Source organism: Trachypithecus francoisi, unplaced genomic scaffold, assembly GCF_009764315.1.
Source record: "Trachypithecus francoisi isolate TF-2019V2 unplaced genomic scaffold, Tfra_2.0 Lachesis_group10, whole genome shotgun sequence".
In the NCBI taxonomy this organism is placed as follows: domain Eukaryota; kingdom Metazoa; phylum Chordata; class Mammalia; order Primates; family Cercopithecidae; genus Trachypithecus; species Trachypithecus francoisi.
This window is the reverse complement of record NW_022681455.1, coordinates 7283896-7311177: the sequence shown is the minus strand read 5'-3', so window position 1 is coordinate 7311177 and position 27282 is coordinate 7283896. Positions and strand designations below refer to the sequence as shown.

Genomic DNA, 27282 nt, shown 5'->3' with positions numbered 1-27282 from the left:
AGAAGTTGGGATGGCAACATGTTCCCTGATGGAAAATCACTGGTGTATCCTTACAATACCCTGGGGTGGATGGTAAATTAGTGCTCTCTCATTACCATTAACTACCCACCAGCTGTGCTGTGTTTCTTCTGCTGCTGAACTTCTTCCCTAAGGCTTTTTGTACACTTCTCTGCAACTATAAAACTAGAATGCCCTTCCTCTTTCTCTGGCTAACCCCCACGCATCCATCAGGTATCAGCTCACTATCACTTGTTCAAGGAAGTCTTCCCTATTTTTCACCCACTTCTCCTTTGCACTACTTACCCAATTCGAACACAAATAGTCTAATTATTTAATAATATCGGTATCCCCTGCTAGGGTGCAAGCTCTGTGTCATTCAGGAGGGTGTTTACCAATGCCTCCCTACCACCTAAGACTAGATCTGACACACAGAAAGCAGTTAACATACCTATATTTATTTAAAACATCCCCAATAATTAATAAAATCTACATGTAATGAATCCTTACTGTAAACATAAAGTACAAACTGTTTTCTTGGAATTCCAAAATAACTCCAATATGTTTCATTTTGCTTTTAGGCAGGAGTTATCCTTCATTCCTCTTTCCCCAGACCCCACGTCCAATCAACCAACAAACCCTGCCACTTCTACCTCCAAGACATATCTTCAGGATCTGAGCTCTAGTCCCCACCATCTTTGAATCTGATTACCTTATTACTTTTAAACTGGTCTCTCTGTTCCAATCCCACCCTCCATGAACATCATCTACATAGAAGAATGATTCCTTTAAATCACTAAATAATGTCATTCTTCTGCTAAAATCCCTCCTATGGCTTTCCGTAAGACCCAGATTAATATCTGAACTTTTCGCCATCACTTGTAAGGGTCTCCATGATCTGGCCCTCCTTGTTACTTCTCTATCATCACCCTACCAATTTTCTCAACTACCTCCACTGTGCTCTAGGCACTCTGGCCTCGGGGCCTTTGCTCTTGCTGTCCCTTCTGTGTGAAATGCTGTTCCCTCTGCTCTTGCCAAGATTAGCTCCTTGTCATTCAAATCTGGACTTAACCTTTCCCTACCCATTCAGTCGGCACTTGGTATATTAAACGATTTGCATAGTCTACATCATTATTTGGTTTTTAAATGGTATGCCCTCTCTTTCACGTAGAAGGTAAAAGTTCCATGACAGCGCAGGAAGCTGGTTCGTCTTGTTCATCATTATCTCCAGCGCCCAGGACAGAACGTGGTACATATTAAGTGCTTAGTATTTGTTGAACGCTAAATGTGGTTAAAGCGCAAAAACCCATGTTTCCTAATCGCTATCCCCAACTCTGCCTTCCAGTGACGCTAACTGACCTGAAAACCGCAGACTCCCTTGACAAGCGGCTTTCACTAACTGCCGCGTGAACTGCGAGAAAGACCACGCTGGGATGCAGAAACAGGCAAAAGGTTGTCAAGAGAGACGCTGAGTGATGAACCACTAGTCTCCCTCTAAACTACAAACAAGAATCCACGCCCCAAGGGGGCGGACAAGGTGAGAGCAGTAACCAGAGCCAGGGCACTGTACGGCCGCCTACCTGTCAGAGGAGTCCGCGTCGTCGAACTGCCCGGGGACCACCCGGCTCATAAGAAAACGCCGGTAGTCCATGGCTGGAGGGCGCCGCCGGAGGCCGCCGCTCTGCGCTGGGACAGGAACTGCTCAGACGGATGTACCCACGGCCGATCCAACGGCCTCGGCGTGGATCTCCGCCTTGCAAAGCATTCAGAAGCCAACAGTGGCCACCACGTGCTACGGGAAAACGGGACCAACAGATCCACCACCCTTCCAGCCCAACCGGAAGCCCAGCGCCGCCTCGCCCGGAAGTCTAGCTTTAGCGGAAGTCCTGCCCCTGCGCCGGGCTGAGAGTCCGGAGCTCGCTCTGAATGGCGGGCTGTATCGGCTTGTGGGTGTTCCGTGCTCTCCGGCAGGCGTGTTGAATAGCTGGCCCGGCGAGGCCCGTGCTGGCAGTTTCTTCTCCGAGTTTTCGTTTCTTTTCCCTACTTTGTGTTTACTGCGGCAGGAGGCGCCAGCTAGCCCACAGGCTGTTGGGCCTAGGGGGTCGTACCCTCCTAACTTCACCAGTCTTTGGGAAGACAGACCCGAGGCCGTTCCCCGCGGCACCCACAGTGGTTCGGGCCTTGCGGGCTGCGCCCGTCCCCGCGGAGATCCCCCGGCGCGGGCGGACGTCACACAGGGGCGTTCCAGCACTCCGGGAGCTCCATTGCGAGTTTGTGAGAGTCCTCGGTGGAGGAGGTTGGAAAGCGTTCTCCCTCCCACAAAACCCGGTGCAGAGGGAGGGAGCGCCAGGTCCGTAGCGTGGGTGCAAGAAACTCTATGGATCCTGGAAGTGAGCACACTTTTGTGTCTTAAAAAGTTTGGTGTCTCGTCTTGAGGTGAAAAATGAATACGTGCTTTTTAAAATGGTAAAGTTTGTCGTACAACTGAAAAAGCTTTTATACAAAATTACAGTTTTTGCCAGTGACGCCCGTGACACCTCTTTTAACTCCTATCCTAAAACAGCTTTAGAATGTCTGGAACATCTATTCAAACATTTGATAAATATGTTAAAAATCCAACATAAACCTGTAAGGACAAATGAAAGGTGGAAAAAATAGCCTGACTTTAAATTAAAAAGGGAAACTGGCAGATTGTGCAGTGCCATATGAGGGATGAACAAAGTTGTAGAAATGTAATCGGAAGTGCTGGGTTCACAAACAAGAAAACTTAAGAAACAAGTCCTTTGCGCTTTTTTGCATTGAGAAAACAAAGCAAGAATTTTTCAGATCTCACCACAATCCAGGTGGCGTTATTTGAAAGACAAGGGAAAGGTGAGCATGAAGTTGGGCCTTTCACTGATCCTGACTAGTCTGCTTGGCTTACTTTTTTGTCTTTTACCGAGTGATGCATAGGTTTGAAAACAACTAATTTTCAATAAACTATTCATTCAGACATTCAATAAAAGAATCCAGGCAGATGAGTAATGACTATAAATTGAGAGAGCTTGATAGAAATAAATCATTAGAATGCAGGTTTTATTCAATCAGTGTTTGCTGTGTAGACAGCACTGGTCCATTTGCAGTAGGGGATATTGGAAAGCCGTAAGTCTACTCCTCTTAAGACATTTATGATCTGTAAATACAAACACTAATACCCTTGAAACAGTGGTGAAGCTCTAAAACAGTAAACGAAATCACCAAGTACTGAATTGTAAGATAGAGATTTAGAGGCTGAAGACATTGTAGGAATTTTGAAAATAGATAAATGGGTAGACCAGAAGGTTTTAGGAGAGAAGCACGTGCCAGGGCAGATGACTGAAGCTTAATTCGTAAGGAACATTATCTGTTTGCAGGGAAATGAGCCTGATCTGAGTAGAGCAGGGGAGTACTGGGTAGGTAATGTCACTCCAGGCTATTGATGGCATGGAAGGACAAGAAGAATTTATAGACTCAATGTGAGTGGCCATCCTTTCCACTCAGCCCCGGACAGGCCTGAGGAAGTCAGGAGAATGTGGACCAGTGTGGCAACACGGGATGGAAAGAAAGCACAGGTTACTGAAAGACTTTTTTTGAGACGGAGTCTCGCTCTGTCACCCAGGCTGGAGTGCCCTGGCTTCATCTCGACTCACTGCAAGCTCCGCCTCCCGGGTTCACACCATTCTCCTGCCTCAGCCTCCTGAGTAGCTGGAACTACAGGCGCCCGCCACCACGCCCGGCTAAGTTTTTTTTGTTGTTGTTGTTTTTTTTTTTTTTTGTATTTTTAGTAGAGACGGAGTTTCACCGTGTTAGCCAGGATGGTCTCGATCTCCTGACCTTGTGATCCGCCCGCCTTGGTCTCCCAAAGTACTGGGATTACAGGCGTGAGCCACCACACCTGGCCCTGAAAGCCTTTTTTAAAGGAGACATGGATGAGACTTGGTATCTGAATAGCCATGGATGATGAGGTAGAGGGATGCCACGACAACTCCAATTTGCAAACACAGGTACCTGAGGGAATAGGCGCAGTATAGGAAAGTGAGGAGGGAAAACTGAGTTACAATGCTGTATTTGACTTGGTAGTGAGGTGTTCAAGTGACAGGTATCAAGTAAATAGAAATCCAGCATTTTGTGGAAACTAATAGGTCTCTGATAATATTTTGTAAATATCCTTTGATTAAATAACATAGCGATCCCTTCGCCTTCTAGGTCCAAAGCCGCCTAGGATAGTAGCCAATACTATTTGTTTTTCTCCAAATCAGTATTTACTACTATAACAAATTATGGTAGACTAAAATTTTTAATTTTTCTAATAACTTGACAAGTGACATTTCAAACAAGGGCAGTGAACTTTGCTACTTAATGAGAAGAGGAATAGGGAAAAAGCTTTTTGTTTGCACCTACTAATAGACCCAATTTTTTTTTTTTAAAGAAGCCTTCCATTATTCAACAGTTATGAGCAAGGACTATCAAATATTTTGGCCATCACCTTCAGATCCTGTGTTTTGAAGTGGATACTTCTCATAAAAAAAGTAGAAAGCATGTCAGAATCGGATACCATGAATGTCAGCAATCTTTCTCAAGGCATAATGCTTTCAGATTCTCCCATCTGTATGGAAACCACCAGTACCACTTGTGACTTGCCTCAGGTGTGCATTGCTTATAAGTTCCGGGAGGCTCAGATGTATTCAGAATTCACATTGTCTTCCATATGAAAATTTCTTCAAAAATATAAGGAACAATAAAACAATCTTAAGTGGACACAGAAAGGAAGGGAATACAGGGTATGGTTTTCCCAGTTTCACTAGTGTAAGATACATTTTGACCAGCCTGGGCAACATGGTGAGACCCCATCTCTGCTAAAACTATAAAAATTAGCCAGGCATGGAAGCGGACACCTGTAATCCCGGTTACTCTGGAGGCTGAGACAGGAGAATCACCTGAACCCGGGAGGTGGAGGTTACAGTGAGCCAAGATCACGCCACTGCACTCCAGCCTGGGCGAGAGAGCAAGGTACATTTTTACACAGCGTTAAAACTGATCCTTTCTAGCCTCATGAAGTCCCAGGAGTGCAGCCAGGGGACATGACCACAACAATTCAGGCACAGAGGCAGGACAAGAGCCCAAGGAACCTGACTTGTCGTCTAATGCATCTTCCACTTAATGTCAGTATGCAAATAATTCAGTTGTCATTCATGATGTCATTGACAGCACCCTGCATGTAAATGACAACTTTCCTGTCTTCACGAAAATGCCTAGCTCCCTTTATTACAAAATAAAAGATTGTAATGTCCCAATATCTTCATGAATGTTGTTCTAAACATTTGATAGTCAGTGACATCTGATTCCACTAAATAGGAATTTATAAAAATACATCACAGATATATGCCTGTTTCATATATCTTCAGTGTTGAAAGACTAGAATAACAACCATCTTAATGCTGTTTAGACTAGATTTAATAAACATCAAAGAATTATCAATATATAAATATGCTATCATGTATCCCTAAGTTTATAGTCACATGATTTGACTTACCAAAAAACCAAAATATTAAAATAGCAAGCTTTTGTTGTGTAATATTGGGACTCTGTTAGCATAGTTTTACTAAAAGGGAGCCAAATATATGCTGGGGAAAGATACTAGAAAGCACATTCTACCTGGGTAATGAAATATTCTAATAGCAGAATTACATAACAATGTGCAAATACCTTTAGAAGAAGCTTATGATGTTTGCTTGAAGTATTAATGCCTTTTTTATTAATACAGAATGAAATAAAGAATTTTGAAAGGGAAAATGAGTATGAATCCACACTTGGTGAAGATGCTTATGGCACACTAGACAATTTGTTAAATGGTAAGTATCTACTTGTTAGCAATTTGCAAAAGAGAGAAACTTTTTTTTTGTGTTCTGTGATAATAACAATAGCCAGGTATTGTGCTAAGCACTTTGTATATATCATCACACTTAATCCACAATCTTATTGAAATAAGGATTTTAAAAAATTGAAATAATGGCTGTTTTTACCTTCATTTTACAGATAAGGAAAATAAGACTCAGAGAGTAACTTGCCCAGGATTGTGTAGCTTTAAATGAATGAGCCGTGATCAAGTCCCAGTCTCAGACACAAAAATTTTCTACTATACAAGTATCTTTAAATGTGTATTGAGGTTGGGTGTGGTAGATCATACCTATAATCCCAGTGCTTTGGAAGGCCAAGGTGGGAGGATTGCTTGAGCCAGGAAGCAATCTTTGCAGATGAGCTCCCCCGGCTAAAAATGGCCATGCATCAGTTATGTGGTGTGCTGCAGGAACAGAAGCAGGTTTTGAGAGTGAAGCAGTTGGAGGATGCATTGAGGGAGTAGACCGTCTGCCTCCCAATGAGCAGCTCCAGCCCATCACTTGCTCAGGGACTCCCTAATGTCAGCCTCTGGTCCAGAAGGCTGGGGTGTATTTTCGTCAGTGCTGTGACTAAGAAAATGGTGGGCTCCTGCAGGAAGATCTCATCTGACCCAGTCATCATCACCCTCCTTAAGCTGAGTGCCTGCTGTCTTTGGAAGTTTTGCATCTTTTTAGTCTTTGCTAGCCATTATATATGCAAAATGTTTTTATTGGGGTTGGGGTGGGAAGGCCTGGAGGCACCTAGAGAAATAAAGGAAGCTCCCTGGGCCCCTATTTAGATGGTTTATTTTTATATTCAATATCGAATAAATTCTATATTCTCTTAAAAAAAACTGATAAATAGGCGGAACTTAATTAAACTAAAAAGTTTCTGCACAGCAAAAGAAATAATCAGCAAAGTAAACAAACAACCCACAGAGTGGGAGAAAATCTTCACACTCTGTACATCTGACAAAGGACTAATATACAGAATCTACAAGGAACTCAAACAAATTAACTAGAAAGAAAAATCGCATCAAAAAGTGGGCTAAGCACATGAATAGACAATTCTCAAAAGAAGATATGGAAATGGCCAACAAACATATGAAAAAATACTCAACATCACTAATGATCAGGGAAATGCAAATCAAAACCACAATGTGATACCATCTTACTCCTGCAAGAATGGCCATAATCAAAAAATAAAAAAAAAACAGATGTTGTCAAGGATGTGGTGAAAAGGGAACACTTCTACACTGCTGGTGGAATTGTAAACTAGTATAACCACTATGGAAAACAGTGTGGAGAGTCTTTAAAGAACTAAAAGTAGAACTACCATTTGATCCAGCAATCCTACTACTGGGTATCTACCCAGAGGACAAGAAGTCATTATTCAAAAAAGCTTCTTGCACATGCATGTTTATAGCAGCACAATTTGAAATTACAAAAATATGAAACCAGCCCAGATGCCCATCAATCAATGAGTGGATAAAGAAATTGTGGTATATATACACCACGAAATACTATTCAGCCATAAAAGGAATGAAATAATGGCGTTTGCAGCAACCTAGATGGAATTGGAGACGGTTATTCTAAGTGATGTAGCCCAGGAATGGAAAACCAAACATCATATGTTCTCACTCATAAGTGGGAGCTAAGCTATGAGGACACAAAGGCATAAGAATGATACAGTGCCTTGCCTTTCAGGAGAGCATGGCGGCAAGATGGCCATGCAAATTTCCAAGAAGAAGTTTGTCACTGATGGCATCTTCTAAGCTGAACTGAATGAGTTTCTTACTCAGGAGCTGGCTGAAGATGGCTACTCTGGAGTTGAGGTGCGAGTTACACCAGCCAAGACAGAAATCGTTATTTTAGCCACCAGAACACAGAATGTTCTTGGTGAGAAGGGCTGGGGGATTCGGGATCTGACTACTGTAGTTCAGAAGAGGTTTGGCTTTCCAGAGAGCAGTGTAGAGCTTTATGCTGAAAAGGTGGCCGCTAGGGGTCTGTGTGCTATTGCCCAGGCAGAGTGTCTGCATTATAAACCCTAGGAGGGCTTGCCATGCAGAGGGCCTGCTATGGTGTGTTGTGGTTCATCATGGAGAGTGGGGCTAAAGGCTGCAAGATTGTGGTGTCTGGGAAACTCTGAGGACAGAGGGCTAAATCCATGAAGTTTGTGGATGGCCTGATGATCCACAGCAGAGACCCTGTTAACTACTACATTGACACTGCTCTGCACCATGTGTTGCTCAGACAGGGTGTGCTGGGCATCAAGGTGAAGATCATGCTGCCCTGGGACCCAACTGGTAAAACTGGCCCTAAGAAGCCCCTGCCTGACCATGTGAGCATCGTGGAACCCAAAGATGAGATACTGCCCACCACCCCCATCTCAGAACAGAAGAGTGGGGAGCCAGAGCCACCTGCCGTGCCCCAACCAGTCCCCACAGTGTAACAGGATCTCATTGGCAGCTGTATTCTAGAGTCTGGATGTTGCTCTGTAAAGACCTTTAATAAAATATTTTACAAAGACAAAGAAAAAAAAAAAGAACGATACAGTGGACTTTGGGGACTTGGGGGAAAGGGTGGAAGCGGGTGAGGAATAAAAGACTACAAATTGGGTACAATGTATACTGCTAAAAATGGCAGGTAAAAGTAAATGGCGAATCCATGTTCTAATCCCTAAAATCTGTGAATGTTACCTTATATAGCAAAAAAGGGCCAGCTTTATATGTAACAACAATTGTATCCATCAATGTTAATTAGCGTATTTTAAAAACTAAAAGAGAAAAAGCATATGATAATTTCGACAGACGGAAAAACCGTTTGACAAAATCCAACATCATTCTTCATGAGAAAACCTAAACAACCTAGGAAAAGAAAGGAACTTTCTCAATTAGGACAAAGAGCACCTACAAAAAGCCTACTAACATTATACTTAATGGTGAAAGACTAAATGCTTTCTTATCATCAGGAACAAGACATTCCAGTACATTCACATTGTACTGGAAGTTCTGTCCAGTACAGTCAGGCAAGAAAAATAAAATTCATCCAGATTGGACATGAAGCAAAACTGCATGTATTCACAAACACATGATCATCTATGTAGAGAATCTGATGGAATCTACAAAAGAGTTAGCAGGACTATTAAGATTAGCAAGGTTGCAGGATCCAATATCAATATGTACAAGTCAGTTGTCTTTTTATATACTAGCAACAGACAAGCAGAAATTAAAAAAACATTTCTGATAGCCCCAAAAATATAAACTACATAAGGATAAATTTGGCAAAAGTATGTAAAAGACTCATACACTAAAAATTACAACACATCATTGAGAGAAAGTAAAGAAGAGTTAAATAAATGGAGAGGTATAGCTCTTTCATGGGTCCATTTTGTTAAGATTTTCCCCAAGTTCATTTATTGATTCAGTGCAATTCCAATTATAAATAAACTTAACAAGCGGATTCTAAACTCATATGGAAATTCAAAAGGCATAGAATAGCCAAAAGAACTCTGATAAAGAAGGATAAAATGGGAGGGAAACTCTGATTCTAAGACTTTTTACAGAGCTACAATAATCAAAACAGTGTAGCGTTGGTGTAAAAATATAAAAATCAGTGGAACAGCCCAGGGGATGCAGACATGGACCCATACATATATGGACAAGTGATTTTTGACAAAGATACAAAGGCAACAAAGTGGAAAAAGGATAACCTTCTCAACAAATGGTGCTGGAATCATTGCCATTTTCAAAAAAATTAACTTTGATTTATACACTCCACTACATACAAAGTAAACTCAAAATGGATAGTATACCCAAATATAAAGGCTAAAACCTTAAAACATCTGGAAGAAAACAGAAAATTGCTATGACTTTCGGTTAGGCAACAATTTCTTAGACGTGTTACTAAAAGCATGATTCATTAGAGAAAATTTTGATAAATTTGACTTCATCACAATTTTAAAATGCTCTTCTTTTTGTTTGTTTGTTTTTTGTTTTGTTTTGTTTTTTTGAGACGGAGTCTCACTCTGTCACCATGCTGGAGGGCAGTGATGCAATCTCAGCTCACTGCAACCTTCACCTCCCGGGTTCAAGTGATTTTGCTGCCTCAGTCTCTCAAGTAGCTGGGACTACAGGCGCACGCCACACCAGGCTAATTTTTTTGTTGTATTTTTAGTAGAGATGGGGTTTCACCATGTTGGCCAGGCTGGTCTCGAACTCCTGACCTTGTGATCCGCCCACCTCAACCTCCCAAAGTGCTGGGAGTACAGGTGTGAGCCACCTCACCCAGCATAAAACTACTCTTCTAAAGACACTGTTAACAGATCAAAAGACAAGCCATAGTCTGGAAGAACATATTTGCAAATCATGTATCTGCTAAAGAACTTCTATCCAGATGTAATGAACTCTCAAAACTCAGTCGTAAGAAAACAAATAACCCAATAAAAATGGGCAAAGATTTTAATAGAGATTCCACCAAGAAAATACATGATGGCAAATAAGCACATGAAATATATTCATGTCAGCTGGGCACAGTGGCTCACGCCTGTAATCCCAGCACTTTGGGAGGCCAAGGTGAGAGGATCACTTGAGTCCAGGAGTTCAAGACCAGACTGGCTAATACGGCAAAACCCCATGTCTACTAAAAATACAAAAATTAGTCAATCATCGTGGCTCACGCCTGTAATCCCAGCTACTTGGGAAGCTGAGGCATGAGAATCACTTGAACCAGGGAGGCAGAGGTTGCAGTGAGCTGAGATTGCGCCACTGCACTCCAGTCTTGGTGACAGATCAAGACTCTGTCTTAAAATAAAAAAATAAAAATAAAAATAAAAATAAAATAAAATAAAAAATAAAAATAAAAATAAAAGAAAAAGAAAGAAAGAAATACAGTCATGTCATTAAATGCAAATCAAAGCACTCATTATACTCCATTCAGTGGTGCTGCTTTGCTTGCCTAGCTCTCAGCAGAGTTCTCTCATGGCCTCTGGAGGACATGAGTTTCTCCAAAATAAACCAAGGACTCCATTTAGGTAGGCTTAGATTATAGCTATTTGCCCACAGCTCTACACACAGGAGCACAGTGTCAATATATTCCACTGTTGCCTTGTTGCACACTTGGAAATACTTTTCACTTTCTTTCCTTAGGTATCTCCCTCCTTCAGGAGTTGGGCTCATTCTTTTCAATTCTAGAAATACAGAAGATGTATTCCATGCTATTTCTCTGATAATTAAGCATGATAGATTCAGGCTTTTGGTTTACACGGAGTTGTTTCACATTATCTTCTGTTCCTGGGTTTGACAACTTCTCTTTATCCCTTTAAAACAAAAGCCTGGTATCTCTGAAAGAAAGAGTATAGGTTTCAAAATGACAACTTACAAGTTATATTCTGGGGCATTTGTGTTTTGTCCATATAATGTTTAAAGTATTTTTTAAATTAATTGCCAAAATTGAAAAGGGAAGATATTCTGTAAAAATCTAGATTTCTATCTCCTCTTTAAAAACAAGAGTAGGCTGAGCATGGTGGCTCATGCCTACAATCCCAGCACTTTGGGAGGCTGAGGTGGGAAGATACTTTGAGGCCAGGAGTTCAAGACCAGCCTAGGCAACATAACGAGACTCTTGTCTCTACAAAATATTAAAACAATTAGTCAGGTGTGGTGGCATGCACCTGCAGTCCTAGCTAACTCAGGAGGCTGAGATGAGAGGATTGCTTCAGCCCGGGAGTTTGAGGCTGCAGTGAGCTGTGATTGCACGACCACATTCCAGACTGAGTGACAGGGTGAGACTCTGTCTCTCAATAATAAAAATTTAAAAGTAAGTAAGACAAGAAGATCTAATCATGGCTGTAGCATTCTCACATGGCAACATTTGGCAAGAGCTAAGTAGCAACTTCTTTTAGGCAGGGCCTAGGGTTGTATGCGCTTTGGTTTGTCTGAATCACCATTTAGCTGGCTTTGCTCATTTCACATACCTGCCTGACCCTTCTATAGGCATTTGAGTTTAGACCTCTGAGGTAGAATTTCATCTCCTCTCAGGGCCTATTTATCCTCTACAGTAGGCTGAGGAATGGCCCAAAGATATGTAAGTTCTAATCATGAGAACCTGTGACTGTTACCTTATATAGCAAAAGAGCCTTGCAGATGTGATTACATCTTGAGTTGCGGAGATTATTTTGGATTATCTGAGTGAGCCCTAAATGCACTCACAAGGGTACTTATAAGACACGGGAGGCAGAGAGAGATTTGGTGACAGAAGATGAAGAGTCAACCTGACAGTGGAAATGGGGAGAAAAGGTGGTGTGATGTGGGGCCAAACCCCCTCAGGAATAAGAACAGCCTCCAGATGCTGGATGAGGCCAGGCAAAGGATTCTCCTCTCGAACTTCTAGAGGCTGCACATCCCTGCCAATACCTTGATTTCAGGCCAGTGAAGCTTATTTTGGACTTCTGACCTCCAGAAGAAAATAAATGTATGTGTTTTAAGCCACAAAATTTGTGTTGATTTGTTGCAGCAGCCACAGGAAGCTCGTACAGCCTCCCTGGATGGAAAAATAGGTTTGTGACGGTCCTGTAATGCTGTCACATATTTTTGCATATGAAGCTGTTTCTAGCTCAGGGTTTTTCGGTTTTTTCTTTTCTTTTCTTTCTTTCTTTTTTTTTTTTTTTCTTTTTTAGACAGAGTCTAGCTCTGTCGTGGGCTGAAGTGCAGTGGCATGATTTTGACTCACTGCAACCTCCACCTCCTGGGCTCAAGAAATCCTCCCAGCTCAGCCTCCCATGTAGCTGGGATCACAGGCATGTGCCACCATGCCTAGCTAGTTTTTGTGTTTTTGTAGAGACAGAATTTCACCACGTTGCCCAGGCTGGTCATGAACTCCTGGGCTCGAGAGATTCACCTGCCTTAACCTCCCAAAGTGCTGGGGTTACAGGTGTGAACCACCACGCCTAGCCAGGAGTTTTGTTTTTAACATGTTACCCCCAGGATCATATTGGATTTACTCAGATAGAAGGATCAGTATGAGTAAACCACTGTGTAAGCAAATGGGAGAATATCTGAATGCTACTTTATATATTTGCTACTGTCTCCTTCTTCACCACTGGAACCTATAAAGGGAAAAACTGATAGAATAATTTTGAGTTGCTAGGAAAGAATCCCAAGTTTCTATATGGTTAGGTGGTTGGATAGTGTATAGATAATTAGATTACCTATTTTTATCTACTAAAATCCTCTAGTGAATCTAACAAAATAATGGTCTAGAAAAGTCAGTTTTAGTCATAAAATTCAATTGTTTCTTCTTTCAGTTTGGAAAAGAGAAATAAACATTTAGAGGATTTAATTAGAAAGCCCAGAGAAAAAGCTAGAAAACAAAAGTAAGTTTCCCTCCCTTTTTTAAATTAATGTCTTTAAAATATAGATAATACAGCTGGGTGTGGTGGCTTCACACCTGTAATCCCAGCACTTTGGGAGGCCAAGGCGGGTGGATCACCTGAGGTCAAGAGTTTGAGACCAGCCTGGCCAACATGGCGAAACCCCCGTCTCTACTAAAAATACAAAAATTAGCTGGGCATGGTGGCACGTGCCTGTAATCCCATCTACTAGGGGGCTGAGGCAGGAGAATCGCTTGAACCTGGGAGGTGGAGGTTGCAGTGAGCCAAGATTGTGCCACTGCACTCCAGCCTGGGCAACACAGCAGGACTCTGCCTCAAAAAAAAAAGATAGATAGATAGATAGATAGATAGATAGATAGATAGATAGATTTTTTTTTTAAAAAAAAACTATTTCTTATCTCAATTTAAGGTAAACAAGGTATATGAAAGTGCTTCATGTTTTGCCTAGCATAAAGTAGTTGCTTGATTCATGTTTTTTTGTAGAACCTGAAATGGAAAGCCAGATTCCCTGCTCTCATGGAATGCACAGTCACTCTAAGGAAGAAACTATAAAGATTATGAGCTAAGATTTTTGTCTACAACGAAACTACTTGCCCTGCTCTGTATTTTATCACCAGACTTTCTTACACTAACATTAAGCCTTACAGTCTGCTATTTTAGAAGAGGCTCAATATCTGATGCTACAAGGTGTATGCACAAACCCTGTGGGGTTGATTAAGAACATAGCAGTATGCGCAGGGCACGGTGGCTCATGCCTGTAATCCTAGCACTTTGGGAGGCTGAGGCCGGTGAATCACTTGAGGTCAAGAGTTCGAGACCAAACCCCATCTCTACTAAAAATACAAAAATTAGCCAGGCATGGTGGTGGGCACCTATAATCCCAGCTACTCGGGGGTGAGATGGGCAGAAGAGCTCTCAAAACCCTTTCCAGCCAAGAAGGACATTTGTTAGAAAACTCCAGACCCACGTCAGCTTTCAGCCGTCACCCTCTGTGAAGCCTGTGATGATTGGCCCAATTGATCTCGGTATATTCGGCATGCAAACAAGCTTCAGCTTACCTCTGCAGTCTCTCAAAATTATGGCATTGCTTTTGCCAGTTCTCTTCACTAGTGGAAACAGTGGGACATAAGGATATAAAAGCAAGTATCTTAATAGCCTCAGATGTTTTATTTTTGCTTCTAGTTCTTCATGACTTTCAAGTAAATTCTTTAAGCTTTCAAGTCAGTCAGAATCATATCTTAAGTAAATCTATGGGAATGTTAAATGTAGTGAAAGTGTGCCTCATTTTATTTAATTTAATTTATTTTTTTATTTGAGATGAAGTCTCACTCTGTCACCCAGGCTGCAGTGCAATGGCACGATCTTAGCTAACTGCAGCCTCCGCCTCCCAGGTTCAAGCAATTCTGCTGCCTTAGCCTCCTGAGTAGCTGTGGTTACAGGCACATGCCACCATGCCCAGGTAATCTTTGTATTTTTGGTAGAGACAGGGTTTCACCGTGTTGGCAGAGCTGGTCTTGAACTCCTGACCTCAAGTGATCCACCCACCTTGGCCTCCCAAAGTGCTGGGATTACAGGTGTGAGCCACCGCACCCTGCCTCATTGTTTTTATTTAAATGAAGTGAGAATGATCCACATGTTATATGCCAAAAAGCTTGATCTTAATCTCTGAGGATCTCATAGTTCTATCTTAAATGACGATTTCTCCTTGAAAGTGAGGGGGAAATATGCTAAATAATGGCATACTTGCTCCCCATGTTCACTATTTCAGTCCCCCCTTCCTCCTTTTTACATTATTTTCTTTCTATTTCTTGCAGATCGAAAAGTTTAGAAAATCATCCAAAGTCCATGACTATGGTAGGTCACCTTGATGATCATGATAAATAGTCTTACATTTCCATGTAATTTGACAATAACACAAGATTTAATAGGAGTTCCTGAAGTCACATTTCCATACTGTGCAACCTAGCCTTCCCTTCCGTCCGCAGACGAGGGCTCTTCCATCTCCTGTCATAGCTGGTGCTGTAATTGGAAGCCCCTCCCTCTAACCTTGTAGGGCCCCTTTACTCCATCCCCACTGCTACTGCTTCATTTCAAGCCCTTGTCATTTCTCATCTGACCTGTTGCACTCACCTCCTAATTATTGTTTCTGCCTCCAGTTTTGGTCCCCTTCATGCTATCCTCTATAGAGTAGACATATTTTGATCTTTCAAAGCAAAATATTTTCATGCCCCTCCCTTGCATAAAGCCCTTCAGTGGTTCCCAATCACATTCTGGATCAAATCTGAACTCCTTAGCATGGTGTATAAAGTTCCCTGTGATCTGGCTCTGGCCCTCCTATCCAGTCTTACCATTCACTGCTTTCTCCTTCTCATCATGCATATCAGCCATGTCTAACCGATTGCAGCTTTCTAAACGTGATTTTTTTTCTTTTCTTTTTAGTTAGCATATTAATTGTACATATTTATAGGATACGGGCTGGGCGCGGTGGCTCACGCCTGTAATCCCAGCACTTTGGGAGGCCGAGGCAGGTGGATGACTTGAGTTCAGGAGTTCAAGACCAGCCTAACCAACGTGGTGAAACCTCGTCTCTATTAAAAATACAGAAAATTAGCCAGGTGTGGTGGCGTGTGCCTGTAATCCCACTTACTTGGGCAGCTGAGGCAGGAGAATAGCTTGAATCCAAGAGGCAGAAGTTGCAGTGAGCCAAGATCTCACTGCCACACTCCAGCCTGGGTGACAGAGAGAGACAACTTCTAAAAAAAAAAAAAAATATATATATATATATATATATACACACACATACACACACACACACACACACACACACGATACAGAGTAGTATTTCCATGCACGTACACAATGTGTGATGATCCAATCAGTGTAATTAGCAAATCTATCACTCCAGACATTCATCAGTTCTTTGCTTTGGAAGGATTCAAAATCCTCTCTTCTAGCTATTTGAAAATATCCAAAAAATTGTTGTTAACTCTAGTTACCCTGCAGTGCTATAGAACACTGGGACTTATTCCTCCTATCTAGCTGTAATTTTGTATCCATTCACTAACTTCTCCCTATCCTCCCCTCACTACCTTTCTCAGCCTCTAATAAACATGGTTATACTCCCTACCTTTATGCATGGTATGTTATTTCTGTGCTTTCCTTTTATTGCTCATGCAGCTTCTCCTACTTGGTATGTTCTTCTCCAGCTCCTTTTCTCTCACTTAATCAGTTCCCACCTCACAAATGCCTGTCATCTCAAGCTCTGCCTCCTCTCTGAAGCCTTTCCTGCTCTGTCTCCCAAAAGGAACTGACTTGCTTTCTCCCATGTGCCCACACTGTACCCTTTGACATAATAGCACCTATGACACAGCATTACAGTTCTCTGCTTGCATGTCCTTTGACTTGACTAGAACTCTTTGAGTACAGGAATTGTCTCATATTCATTTTGATATCCTCAACGACCGATCCCATAAAAGGTACTGAATAGGAGTGAATGTTAGACTTGGGACCCAGGACCAATGCTACACTTGCTGGCGTGATCCCAAACAGCAGACACAGCTGCTGCCACCTCTGTCCCGTTCCAGGACATGGATATGTTCTTAAATGCCGTGGCCTATTTGTAACATAGCGTTGGGGATGAGGGGGTACTCAATAGGGCATGCCTCCATATGCTGCCATTGAGACCCAGCTTTTCTCATAGTTGAATTAAGAGGGTGCCTTATGCCGGGCGCGGTGGCTCAAGCCTGTAATCCCAGCACTTTGGGAGGCCGAGACGGGCGGATCACGAGGTCAGGAGATTGAGACCATCCTGGCTAACACGGTGAAACCCCGTCTCTACTAAAAAACTACAAAAAACTAGCCGGGCAAGGTGGCGGCGCCTGTAGTCCCAGCTACTCGGGAGGCTGAGGCAGGAGAATGGCGTGAACCCGGGAGGCGGAGCTTGCAGTGAGCTGAGATCTGGCCACAGCACTCCAGCCTGGGTGACAGAGCGAGACTCCGTCTCCAAAAAAAAAAAAAAAAAAAAAAAAAGAGGGTGCCTTAATACTATCAATTCTTTTTTTTTTTTTTTTGAGACAGAGTTTCACTCTTGTTGCCCAGGCTGAAGTGCAATGGTGTGATCTTGGCTCACTGCAACCTCCACTTCCCGGGTTCAAGTGATTCTCCTGCCTCAGCCTCCTGAGTAGCTGAGATTACAGACATGCACCACCACGCCTGGCTAATTTTGTATTTTTCGTAGAGACAGGGTTTCTCCATGTTGGTCAGGCTGGTCTCGAACTCCTGACCTCAGGTGATCCACCTGCCTCAGCCTCCCAAAGTGCTGGGATTACAGGTGTGAGCCACCACACCCAGCCAATACTATCAATTCTTAACTATGCCATGCTGGTAAGTCACTTTTGGATTATTCAGATTATTTTTTCTACATTCTGTCAATTTCCAATCAAACCAAGGAAGATGAAACTCAGTCCACCTTGTTCTTCATGGTGTTCCTTAGTGGGAAAAAGGTTGAAAGAAATAAACAAAAATATCAGTTAAAATACAGTGTTGGAGGCCAGGTGTGGTGGCTTGCACCTGTAATCCCAGCACTTTGGGAAGCTGAGGTGGGTGGATCACTTGAGGTCAGGAGTTCGAGGCCAGCCTGGACAACATGGCAAAACCCCATCTCTATCAAAAATATAATCCCAGCACTTTGGGAGGCTGAGGTGGACAGATCACTTGAGGTCAGGAGTTTGAGACTAGCCTGGCCATCATGGTGAAACCCCGTCTCTACTAAAAATACAAAAAGTAGCCAGGCATGGTGGTGAGCACCCGTAATCCCAGCTACTTGGGAGGCAGAGGCAGGAGAATTGCTTGAACTTGGGAGGCAGAGTGAGCCGAGATTGTACCGCTGCACGCCAGCCTGGGTAACAACAGAGCGAGACTCTGTCTTCAAACAAATAAACAAACAAAAATATAGTGTTCGTATTATCTGTGGAATTCACTTATCTATAGGCTTACTTTGCACCCCTTTTCCATATGTAATCAAAAATTGGCTGTTTAGGGGTCCTGTCACTGAATGTTAGTCTTTCCCCAAAACTTATAAAACATTTTTCCTTTCATTTTTAGATGCCAGCTGTTTTTAAAGAAAATAGAAATGATTTAGATTAAACAAGCCTGAAGAGTAAACAGTAATCATTTTTGTCAACCACTCCAGGAAGAGTCATTACTACATATGCTAGCCAAATCAATCCATGCAGATGATATATTAAAATCTGCATAAACAGTAAAGTCTTACATTCCAAAAATGCGATTACTTCTAATTTCTTCCTGTGAATAATCAAATATATTCTATTTAACATAAACAGAAGAATACAGTGGGTTTTTTGTCAAATATTTTCACAGAATACCACTCCCATATTATCAGGCCTTTAATGATGCACAAAAATAGTCATGGATTTCACTTCAATTTTTTATTTCCTCTGCAAGACATCCTTTTTCTGTCCAGGCAGGCATATTCTTCATAATACCAACCAAATTTTAAAAGACACCAACTCTGAAATCCTTTGGAATTAAAACCCAGATAAAAAAGCCTGGGTGGCCAGGCGCAGTGGCTCACACCTGTAATCCCAGCACTTTGGGAGGCCGAGGCGAGCGGATCACAAGGTCAGGAGATCGAGACCATCCTGGCTAACCCCGTCTCTACTAAAAATACAAAAAATTAGCCGGGCATGGTAGCGGGTGCCTGTAGTCCCAGCTACTCAGGAGGCTGAGGCAGGAGAATGGTGTGAACCCGGGAGGTGGAGCTTGCAGTGAGCTGAGATCGTGCCACTGCACTCCAGCCTGGGGGACAGAGCAAGACTCTGTCTCAAATAAAAAAGAAAAAAAGCCTGGGCAACATAGGAAGAGCTCATCTCTACTAAAAATCAGAAACATTAGCCAGGCATGCTGGCAAGCACTTGTCCCAGCTTACTGGGTGGCAGGGGAGGGGAGTGTGGTGTGGGGGTAAGGAGGTGGGGATGGGGAGTTGCTAAGGCAGGAGGATGGCCTGAGCCCAGGAGGAGGCTGCAGTGCGCCATGATCATACACCGCACTCCAGCCTAGGCAACAGAGTGAAACCCTGTCTCAAAACAGAGAAAAACCCAGAAGAAAGGAAAGGACTGGCTCTTAAGACCTAACCGTTATAATTTCCACTTTAACATCGTTTTGAGGAATTAGTTCTGAATTTAAACAAAGGAGCCAGAGATAGCTGATTTTGTGAGATGCACTAGAAAAATAAATTTATTTAACATACATATTATCCTTTTGATAAATCCCAGAACCAGACTGGAGGTATAGCTATTGATCAAAATATGCCTTACGACTGGGCACGGTGGCTCACGCCTGTAATCCCAGCACCTTGGGAGGTCAAGGCAGGTGGATCACTTAAGGTCAGGAATTAGAGATCAGCCTAGTCAACATGTTGAAACCCTGTCTCTACTTAAAAAATACAAAAATTAGCTGGGCATGGTGGTGAGTGCCTGTAGTCCCAGCTACTTGGGAGGCTGAGGCAGGAGAATTGCTTGAATCCGGGAGGCAGAGACTGCAGTGAACCAAGATCTCACCACTGCACTTCAGCCTGAGCAACAGAGTGAGACCCTGTCTCAATAAATAAATAAACAAATAAATATATATATATATATACACACACACACACCCCCTTAGGTGGAAGAGAAAAATTATTTTATCTCACTAAAGTTAGTTTTGTACTTAAATTAGATAAATACAAGATGAAAATATATGTAGAGTATATATCTGGTCCCGAGGAAGTGGTGAATAAATAAAAGCTATTATTATTGTTGTCATTTTTATTGAGGAATTCTATGAGAGGTCTTATGTGAATGTTGAAACAAAAATATATAATTTTTCAAATTCTAAAACTTAGAATGACAAACCATGAGAAATGCACAGTGGGTTGCAGCTCTAATAGTGTAGTTTCATTTTAGAAAGTGAAGCATTGAAAGCTTTGGAAGTTACTCATATTTTAAAAAGAGATTATTATTAGTTTCACGGAATCTTCTAGGGAAAATGAGAAAATATGATAGGAGAAGGATGGCTAATGCAGCCCCAGAAATCTGCACACAAATGTGATGAAACATGTAGAAAGGAAGCACTAACACATTGCGAAGAGGACTGTGTGCATAAGTGCTGTATGCAATGTGTGTATTATGAGACACCTATGGGGTTTTACCTAGAGGTTGTCTGAGAATGAACGTGCCTGCCTTGGTGTGTGGCACAAGGATGTGGCGTTTAAGCCCATCTTTCTTTCAATAAACATTTAATGACTTTCAATAAGCACTGGGACAGGCTCTGTGTCAGATGCCAAGGATACAAAGAAAAATGAAGATCCTAAGGAGGTGATAAATTAGTAAAGTATTCTAGAACAATGTAAGATGTAATGGTGGGAGGAAATGGCCCTGGACTGTGTGAGAAAACCTCAGGGAAGATTTTACAGAAACGATGGCACTTGAGCCAGATGGTCACAGCCGATGAGGCATCTCAAGACAACAGGAAAGCAAGAGCACGCTCAGAGCATGGAGGACTGAGATGCCGGTTACATCCCCTGAAGTACAGTTAATGTCCAAAACTCAAGCTCTTCAGAGGGTCAGAGATGAAGAAGATCATGAGGAGCATTCTGTGCTGTACTAAGAAATTTGAACTTGGCCAGGCACAGTGGTCACAACCGTAATTCCAACACTTTGGGAAGTTGAGGCAGGTAGATCACTTGAGCCCAGGAATTTGAGATCAGCCTGGGCAACATAGTGAGACCCTTATCTCTACAAAAAATTTTTAAAAATTAGCTGGACATGTTCGTGCACACCTGTAGTCCCAGCTACTCGGGAGGCTGAAGCAGGAGGATCGCTTGAGACCAGGAAGTCAAGGCTGGGAAGGCTGCAGTGAGCTGGAATTGCACTCTGTACTGTAGCCTGGGCAACAGAGTGGGACCTTGTCTCAAAAAAAAAAAAAAAAAAGAAAATATTAATTTGGACTTTATTCTGATGAGAGACTGAAAGATTTTAAGTAGAGGAGTGATGTGGTTGGGGTGTGCATTTTTGAAAGACTGCCCTAATAATAATAGAAAGGGTAGGTTGATGGTGGATGAAGCTAGAATCAGGAGTACGTTAAACTACTGATACAGTGCTGCAGTCAAGAAAAACAGACTAGTAACTAAAATAGTGGCAGTGGAAATAAAGAGGAAGATGTGCATGCTGAGTGATTTCAAAGGTAAAACGGAAAGGATGGGGTTATTAGTTAGCTGTTGGAGTGGAGAGAGAAGGGTCTAGGAAGCCTAGCGGAGCTCTGATGAATGATGTAGAGAAGACAAGAGGGATAGCTGGTTTGTAGGGAGAGATACCCTGAGTTTGAGGTAGCTGTGAAGCATCTGAGTGGAGGTATTTAATAAGCAGTTATGTATATGCTGAGAAGGCTCCAGAAAGCAGGGATCATTGATAAAGCAAGGTGTCAGAGGAGAAAAGAGGGACTAGGCTCCACAGCACAGCCTAGGGACAGGGACATCTCTTCCTCTGAAATCAGGACAGGCATGTTCAGGGCAAACATAAGCCATGGCGTGGTAAGTTCAGGGAGCTCATGGCTGAGAGAGTCACTCTCTTCTTGTAGTAGGGGAATAAAAGAGAGAAGTGAAAGTTGGAAATAGCCACAGCTTCTGCCTTCACAGAGTAAAGCTTTGGATCTCACCACAGGAGATTGCGTGGGGACGCAGTTTCCTCCCCCGTCTGTGGACTTAACACACTTTCCTCTTTTCTTCTGTGGTCTGTTTGGTCTCTTGTCCTCTTGACTCTGGCCCATCCCATGTCCTTGAGGATTTGCTCCGTCACTCATTTATATCTTCTCACACCTTACTTTATAACTCTTCATTGAACCCTCCTCTAGCCTTTAAAAAAACCCTTCCTGCAACCCTTTTCTTTTCTAAAGCTATCGTGGTTCCTCTCTTTTCACTCCCCATTATAAACCTTCCAAAAGATTGTTATTTGCAGTTTGCAAGGCACTTTCATGTACTATCCTAAGTAGGTTATCTGAACTCATAGTGTTTCTGATAACTATTGTCCGGTATCTCCAGTCTTCATAACTCTGATTTTTAAAGGCTATATGCTATTTCATGGATATATGTCATAATTCACTTAAATCTATTTTATGGACAGGTTTTCAAATCCTTACTCCATAGTCAGTGTTCATTGCCTTCTGTGCTCTGGGCCCAAACTTCTGTGCCTTTCCCCATATTGTTTCCTTTTTTGGGAATGCACTTTCCTTGCCCACTAAATGTCCTCCTTTCTTCACATCTACCATGCAGTACCTCATATATAAAACATTTGTACCCTTTGAGGTCTAATTCAGATATCACCCTCATCCTCATCTGAAATGCCTCTTTCCTCTGTTTTATCTGACTTTTTAATGGCACTTAGCACATTCTTCCCTAAATTATAGTACAGGGGAGATACTATGGAATAGGAAAAAGAGCATTCGACAGGGAATCATAAGATTCAGATTCAAGCCCTGGCTCCTCCATAACATCTGTTTTAGGAAACCAAGTTCATAGTCACTCTAGTTTAAGAACAGTTACAGGATTGTGCTAATATTGTTTAAGGATATAAATGTTTTCTATATTATGTTCTATCTTTCAAAGATTGTTAATATTTGCCTATATAAATGCAACTCTTGGTAAGAGTGAGCCACATATATAATTCAAATCTAGCAGATTCGGTCTGGAAAAAAACTGCAAAGGACTTTGGGAATTAGTATGAATTATGATTGCACCTTGGGGTAAGTTGTGAAACTGGACAAAGATCATCCTGTATTTAGCAAGGTTAAGCGTGCACAAAGAACAGTTAGAATATATTTTTATAAAAGTCTAGTGAGCACAATATGGTAAGAATTCAACACTATAATACAGTGGAGGATTCTTATAAATGGGGCCAAGGACCAAAGAAGGTGCTGGGAGAAGAGTTTCCAATTTTCAAAATTTCACAGCAAAGCTCCTCCACTGGGTATGTCTTCACTGTCTTCACTTGTTTGATGGGAGGATTTGATCAGCCCTAATGAAAGAGTGTTGGTAACTGGAAGAAGAGGCATAAAAACCATAGTACATAAGTACACAAGTTATTATAACTAATATATTTCATATGCTCTTCCCTTTATTGAGGGATGATTTATGTGCTGTAAAATTCAACTATTTTAAGTATACAATTCAGTGATTTTTAGCAAATTTATACAATCATGCAATAATCACCACAACCTAGTTTTAGAATATTTCCATCACCCGTGCCCCCAGATTTCCTCCATCCTATTTGCAGTCCGTCACTGCTCCCACCCCATGTTTCCCAAGGATTCCGATCAATCTTCTTCCTGGGGAACATGCAAGGGAAGGGTTAGGAGGACACACTGTGATCAACTCCTGTGTTTGAGCTTGAGGCATCGGGGCTACTACCTGGAAAAGTTTTAGTATTCTGCTGTCATCTCCTATGAACTATCTAGTTTTTGCAGGGACGAGCTGGCAAATTACACCAGGATTTAACACAGACCACCACCCTTTTGAAGGTGACGCACACCTCTACCATTCCCCGTTGATGTGATTGGGTTGTATTTCTACTTTTTAATTTTGGCTGGGGGGGGGAGTAGCGGTGGCAATTTCAGAAGCTTCCCGCTTCACCTTTCATACTCTTATTGGTTCTTACCCCACAGACCAGGGAACTAATGTGAGGGTTCGTTCAACCACCACGTATGTCCATTTATCCTATCTGCACTTGGGGGACCAGCTTTGGATGGATCTGGTGACTGAAAAACCCACTGTTAGCTGGATCTGGGCTGGGGCTCTACTTATTACCTGGCTCCAAATGCTCCTACTCTCAAAGGGGCTGTGTTGGCACTTTGAGTCCTAGATAAAATGTCAGTTCCAACCTGTGCCTAACAATCCTTAAAAGGTCTGCAGGTTCCCCCTTCCTCAATATATGATGATTGTGTGTCAATGACCATACGTCCCTTTGAGGAAGGATGAGATACTCAGTACTGAATGGCAATTGTGGTGGTGCTTCAGGGCTCTTTGTTATAGGAGCCTGACTTCTGCTTCAGGTCTGGGATTGATAATTGGATAATTGGGTCAGGCCCAGTGGAGAAAGAAATCTGTCTAAATTCATTCCTGCTGCTGCAACAAAATACCTGAGACTGGGTAACTTATAAAGAACAGAAATTTAGGCCAGGTGCAGTGGCTCATGCCTGTAATCCCAGCACTTTGGGAGGCCAAAGCAAGCGGATCACGAGGTCAAGACATGGAGACCATCCTGGCCAACATGGTGAAACTCCGTCTCTACTAAAAATACAAAAATTAGCTGGGCATGGTGGTGCATGCCTATAGTCCTAGCTATGCAGGAGGCTGAGGCAGGAGAATCACTTGAAGCCGGGGGGCAGAGGTTGCAGTGAGCCAAGATTGAGCCACTGCATTCCAGCCTGGCTATAGAGTGAGACTCCATCTCAAAACAAACAAAAAGAACAGAAATTTATTTCTCACAGTCTCAGAGGTTACAAATCTGAGATCCAGGTGCCAGTAGGTTCAGAGTTTGGTAAAGGCTGCTGTCTGCTTCCAAGATGGTGCCTTGTTGCTGTGGCCACCAGAGGTGATGGATGCTGTGTCCTCACATGGCAGAAAGAATGGCAGGCCGGGTGCAGTGGCTCGTGCCTATAATCCCAGCACTTCAGGAGGCTGAGGTGGGTGGATCACTTGAAGTCAGGAGTTCAAGACCAGCATGGCCAACATGGTGAAACCTTGTCTCTACTAAAAATACAAAAATTAGCTGGGCATGGTGGTGTATGCCTGTAATTCCAGTTACTCAGGAGGCTGAGGCACAAGAACCACTTGAACCTGGGAGGCGGAGGTTGCAGTGAGCTGAGATCGTGCCACTGTACTCCAGCCTGGTCGACAGAGTGAGACTGTCTCAAAAAATAATAATAAAAAATAAAAGGAATGACAAAAAGGGCCTAGCTAGTTCTCTCCAGACCTTTTATATGGTTGCTAATCTCATTCATGAGGGCTCTGACTTCAAGACAATCACCTCCGAAAGGCTCCTCCTCTTAATGTTATCACATTGGGCTCTAAATTTCAACATGTGAGTTTTAGGGGACACATTCAGACCACAGCAGTATCAAAACTTTTTATTGGGATGACTGCCCTCAGCCTTCTGGTTTTTCTTGATTTCATTTTTTCTTTTTTTTTTAGATGGAGTCTTGCTCTGTCGCCCAGGCTGGACTGCAGTGGTGTGACCTCGGCTCACTGGAACCTCCACCTCCTAGGTTCAAGCGATTCTCCTGCCTCAGCCTCCCGAGTAGCTGGGGCTACAGGCACGCACCACCATGCCCTGCTAATTTTTGTATTTTTAGTAGAGACAGGGTTTCACCATGTTGGCCAGGATGGTCTCAATCTCCTGACCTCGTGATCCACCTGCCTTGGCCTCCCAAAGTGCTGAGATTACAGACGTGAGCCACCGCACCTGGCCTCTTGATTTAATTGTATAAACTAAGCAGTGCTCTCGTTGGGTGCCCATTGTCTTGCCTCTAGGAAGGTGTTTTATCAGCTGTTATCATAGCTCTCTACAGGTTACTCCCTTTGCCCATTCCCCAGCCCCTCTCCCCTATTCTGACCCTGCAGCTCATTGTGAGCAGTGTGCCCACATTGTTGCTGACATTAGGTGATGCCATCTGGCCTGCATTCTCATCCTCACTCCCACTGCTATCAGTGCCTTTCCATAACAGCATCTCTTACCCTGAGCCCAGACCTCCAGAGCTGACCAATGGTCTTCTCAGCCCCTGTCATCAGTGCATTTCTCATCGCTTTGGTAAATGGAGTGTCCTCTAAAGCCTCTTACAGAATATAAGCAGGTGAGTTTCCCAGTCTTATGTAGTACAGTTATTCCTCAGTATCCAAGGGGGACTGGTTCCAAGACCCCCAATGTATACCCAAATCTGCGGGTTCTCAAAGTTCCTTAAAATGACATACTGTTTGGCTGGGCGCGGTGGCTCACGCTTGTAATCCCAGCACTTTAGGAGGCCGAGATGGGTGGATCACAAGGTCAGGAGATCGAGACCATCCTGGCTAACACGGTGAAACCCCCTCTCTACTAAAAATATAAAAATTAGCCTGGTGTGGTGGTAGGCACCTGTAGTCCCAGCTACTCGGGAGGCTGAGGCAGGATAATGGTGTGAACCCGGGAGGCGGAGCTTGCAGTGAGCCAAGATGGTGCCACTGCACTCCAGCCTGAGTGACAGCAAGGTTCCGTCTCAAAAAAAAAAAAAAAAGACATACTATTTGCACATAACCTACACACACCCCTCCATACACTTTAAATCATCTCTAAATTACTTATAATACCTAACATAGCATCAATGCTATGTAAATTGTTACACTATATTTTTTGTATCTTTATTTTTATTTATTTATTTTCCAATATTTTTGATCTGCAGTCGGTTGAATCCAAGAATGCAGAACCTGTAGACACAGAGAGTAGACGGTGTGCCCATTCTAGAAGTCCTGTATTTAGGTGCCGAGCAGAGAAGGCGGAGGGGTTGCTGAGGTGGAAGGAAAACCAGCAGCGTATGGATGTCGTTGAGCCTAGAGAAACAACTGCTCAAGAATGAGAGGAAGAAAGGCTCACATGAGGGCCATTAGACCTAACAAATTTTAGTGAAGTGTTACAAATAAGAACACAGTTGGAATAGGCTGAGAAGAAAATGGAGGGGTAAAATACTGATGCTTTACTGTGTCAGGGAGCAGAGAAATTAGACTATTGCTGAAGGGGAACCGAGGCCAAGAGAGAGTTTGTTTTTTTAAGACAGGGAATATTTGTATGTTGATGTTCAAATAATGAATTAGAGAACTAGAAATGTATTGTGAGGGAGAAAGGAGGGAGAAAAGAGGGGGTTATTTTCAGAATCACATGTCCTTGAGCAGGAGATGGGATCTAAACCACAAATGGTGGTTGACCT

The 27282-nt window shown here is 42.7% G+C and overlaps 2 protein-coding genes, 1 long non-coding RNA gene and 1 pseudogene across 4 annotated transcripts in view; 3 read left to right on the top strand and 1 right to left on the bottom strand.

Moving 5' to 3' along the window:
- RIOK1 (RIO kinase 1) overlaps positions 1-2243 on the bottom strand; it is a 30069-nt gene extending 27826 nt beyond the window's left edge. For both annotated transcript variants that reach the window (XM_033216144.1, XM_033216145.1), the window contains exon 1: positions 1578-2243. In XM_033216144.1, the coding sequence (XP_033072035.1) occupies positions 1578-1648 (71 nt within the window). In that variant the 5' untranslated portion in view covers positions 1649-2243. The remainder of the gene's footprint in view (positions 1-1577) is intronic.
- On the top strand, positions 1647-6251 carry LOC117088298. The gene is made up of 3 exons (XM_033219476.1): positions 1647-2387; positions 4445-4661; positions 5780-6251. Exons 1-2 carry the CDS (start codon positions 1647-1649, stop codon positions 4469-4471), a joined length of 768 nt encoding a protein of 255 aa, XP_033075367.1. The 3' UTR covers positions 4472-4661; positions 5780-6251.
- A 1364-nt stretch (positions 6252-7615) lies between these two features.
- On the top strand, positions 7616-8343 carry LOC117088297 (annotated as a pseudogene).
- Positions 8344-15095: 6752 nt separating this feature from the next.
- LOC117086691 lies at positions 15096-18619 on the top strand. Its single transcript, XR_004438536.1, has 2 exons — positions 15096-15135; positions 18385-18619. It is a non-coding gene; the product is annotated as an uncharacterized LOC117086691 (long non-coding RNA).
- Positions 18620-27282: the final 8663 nt, after the last annotated feature.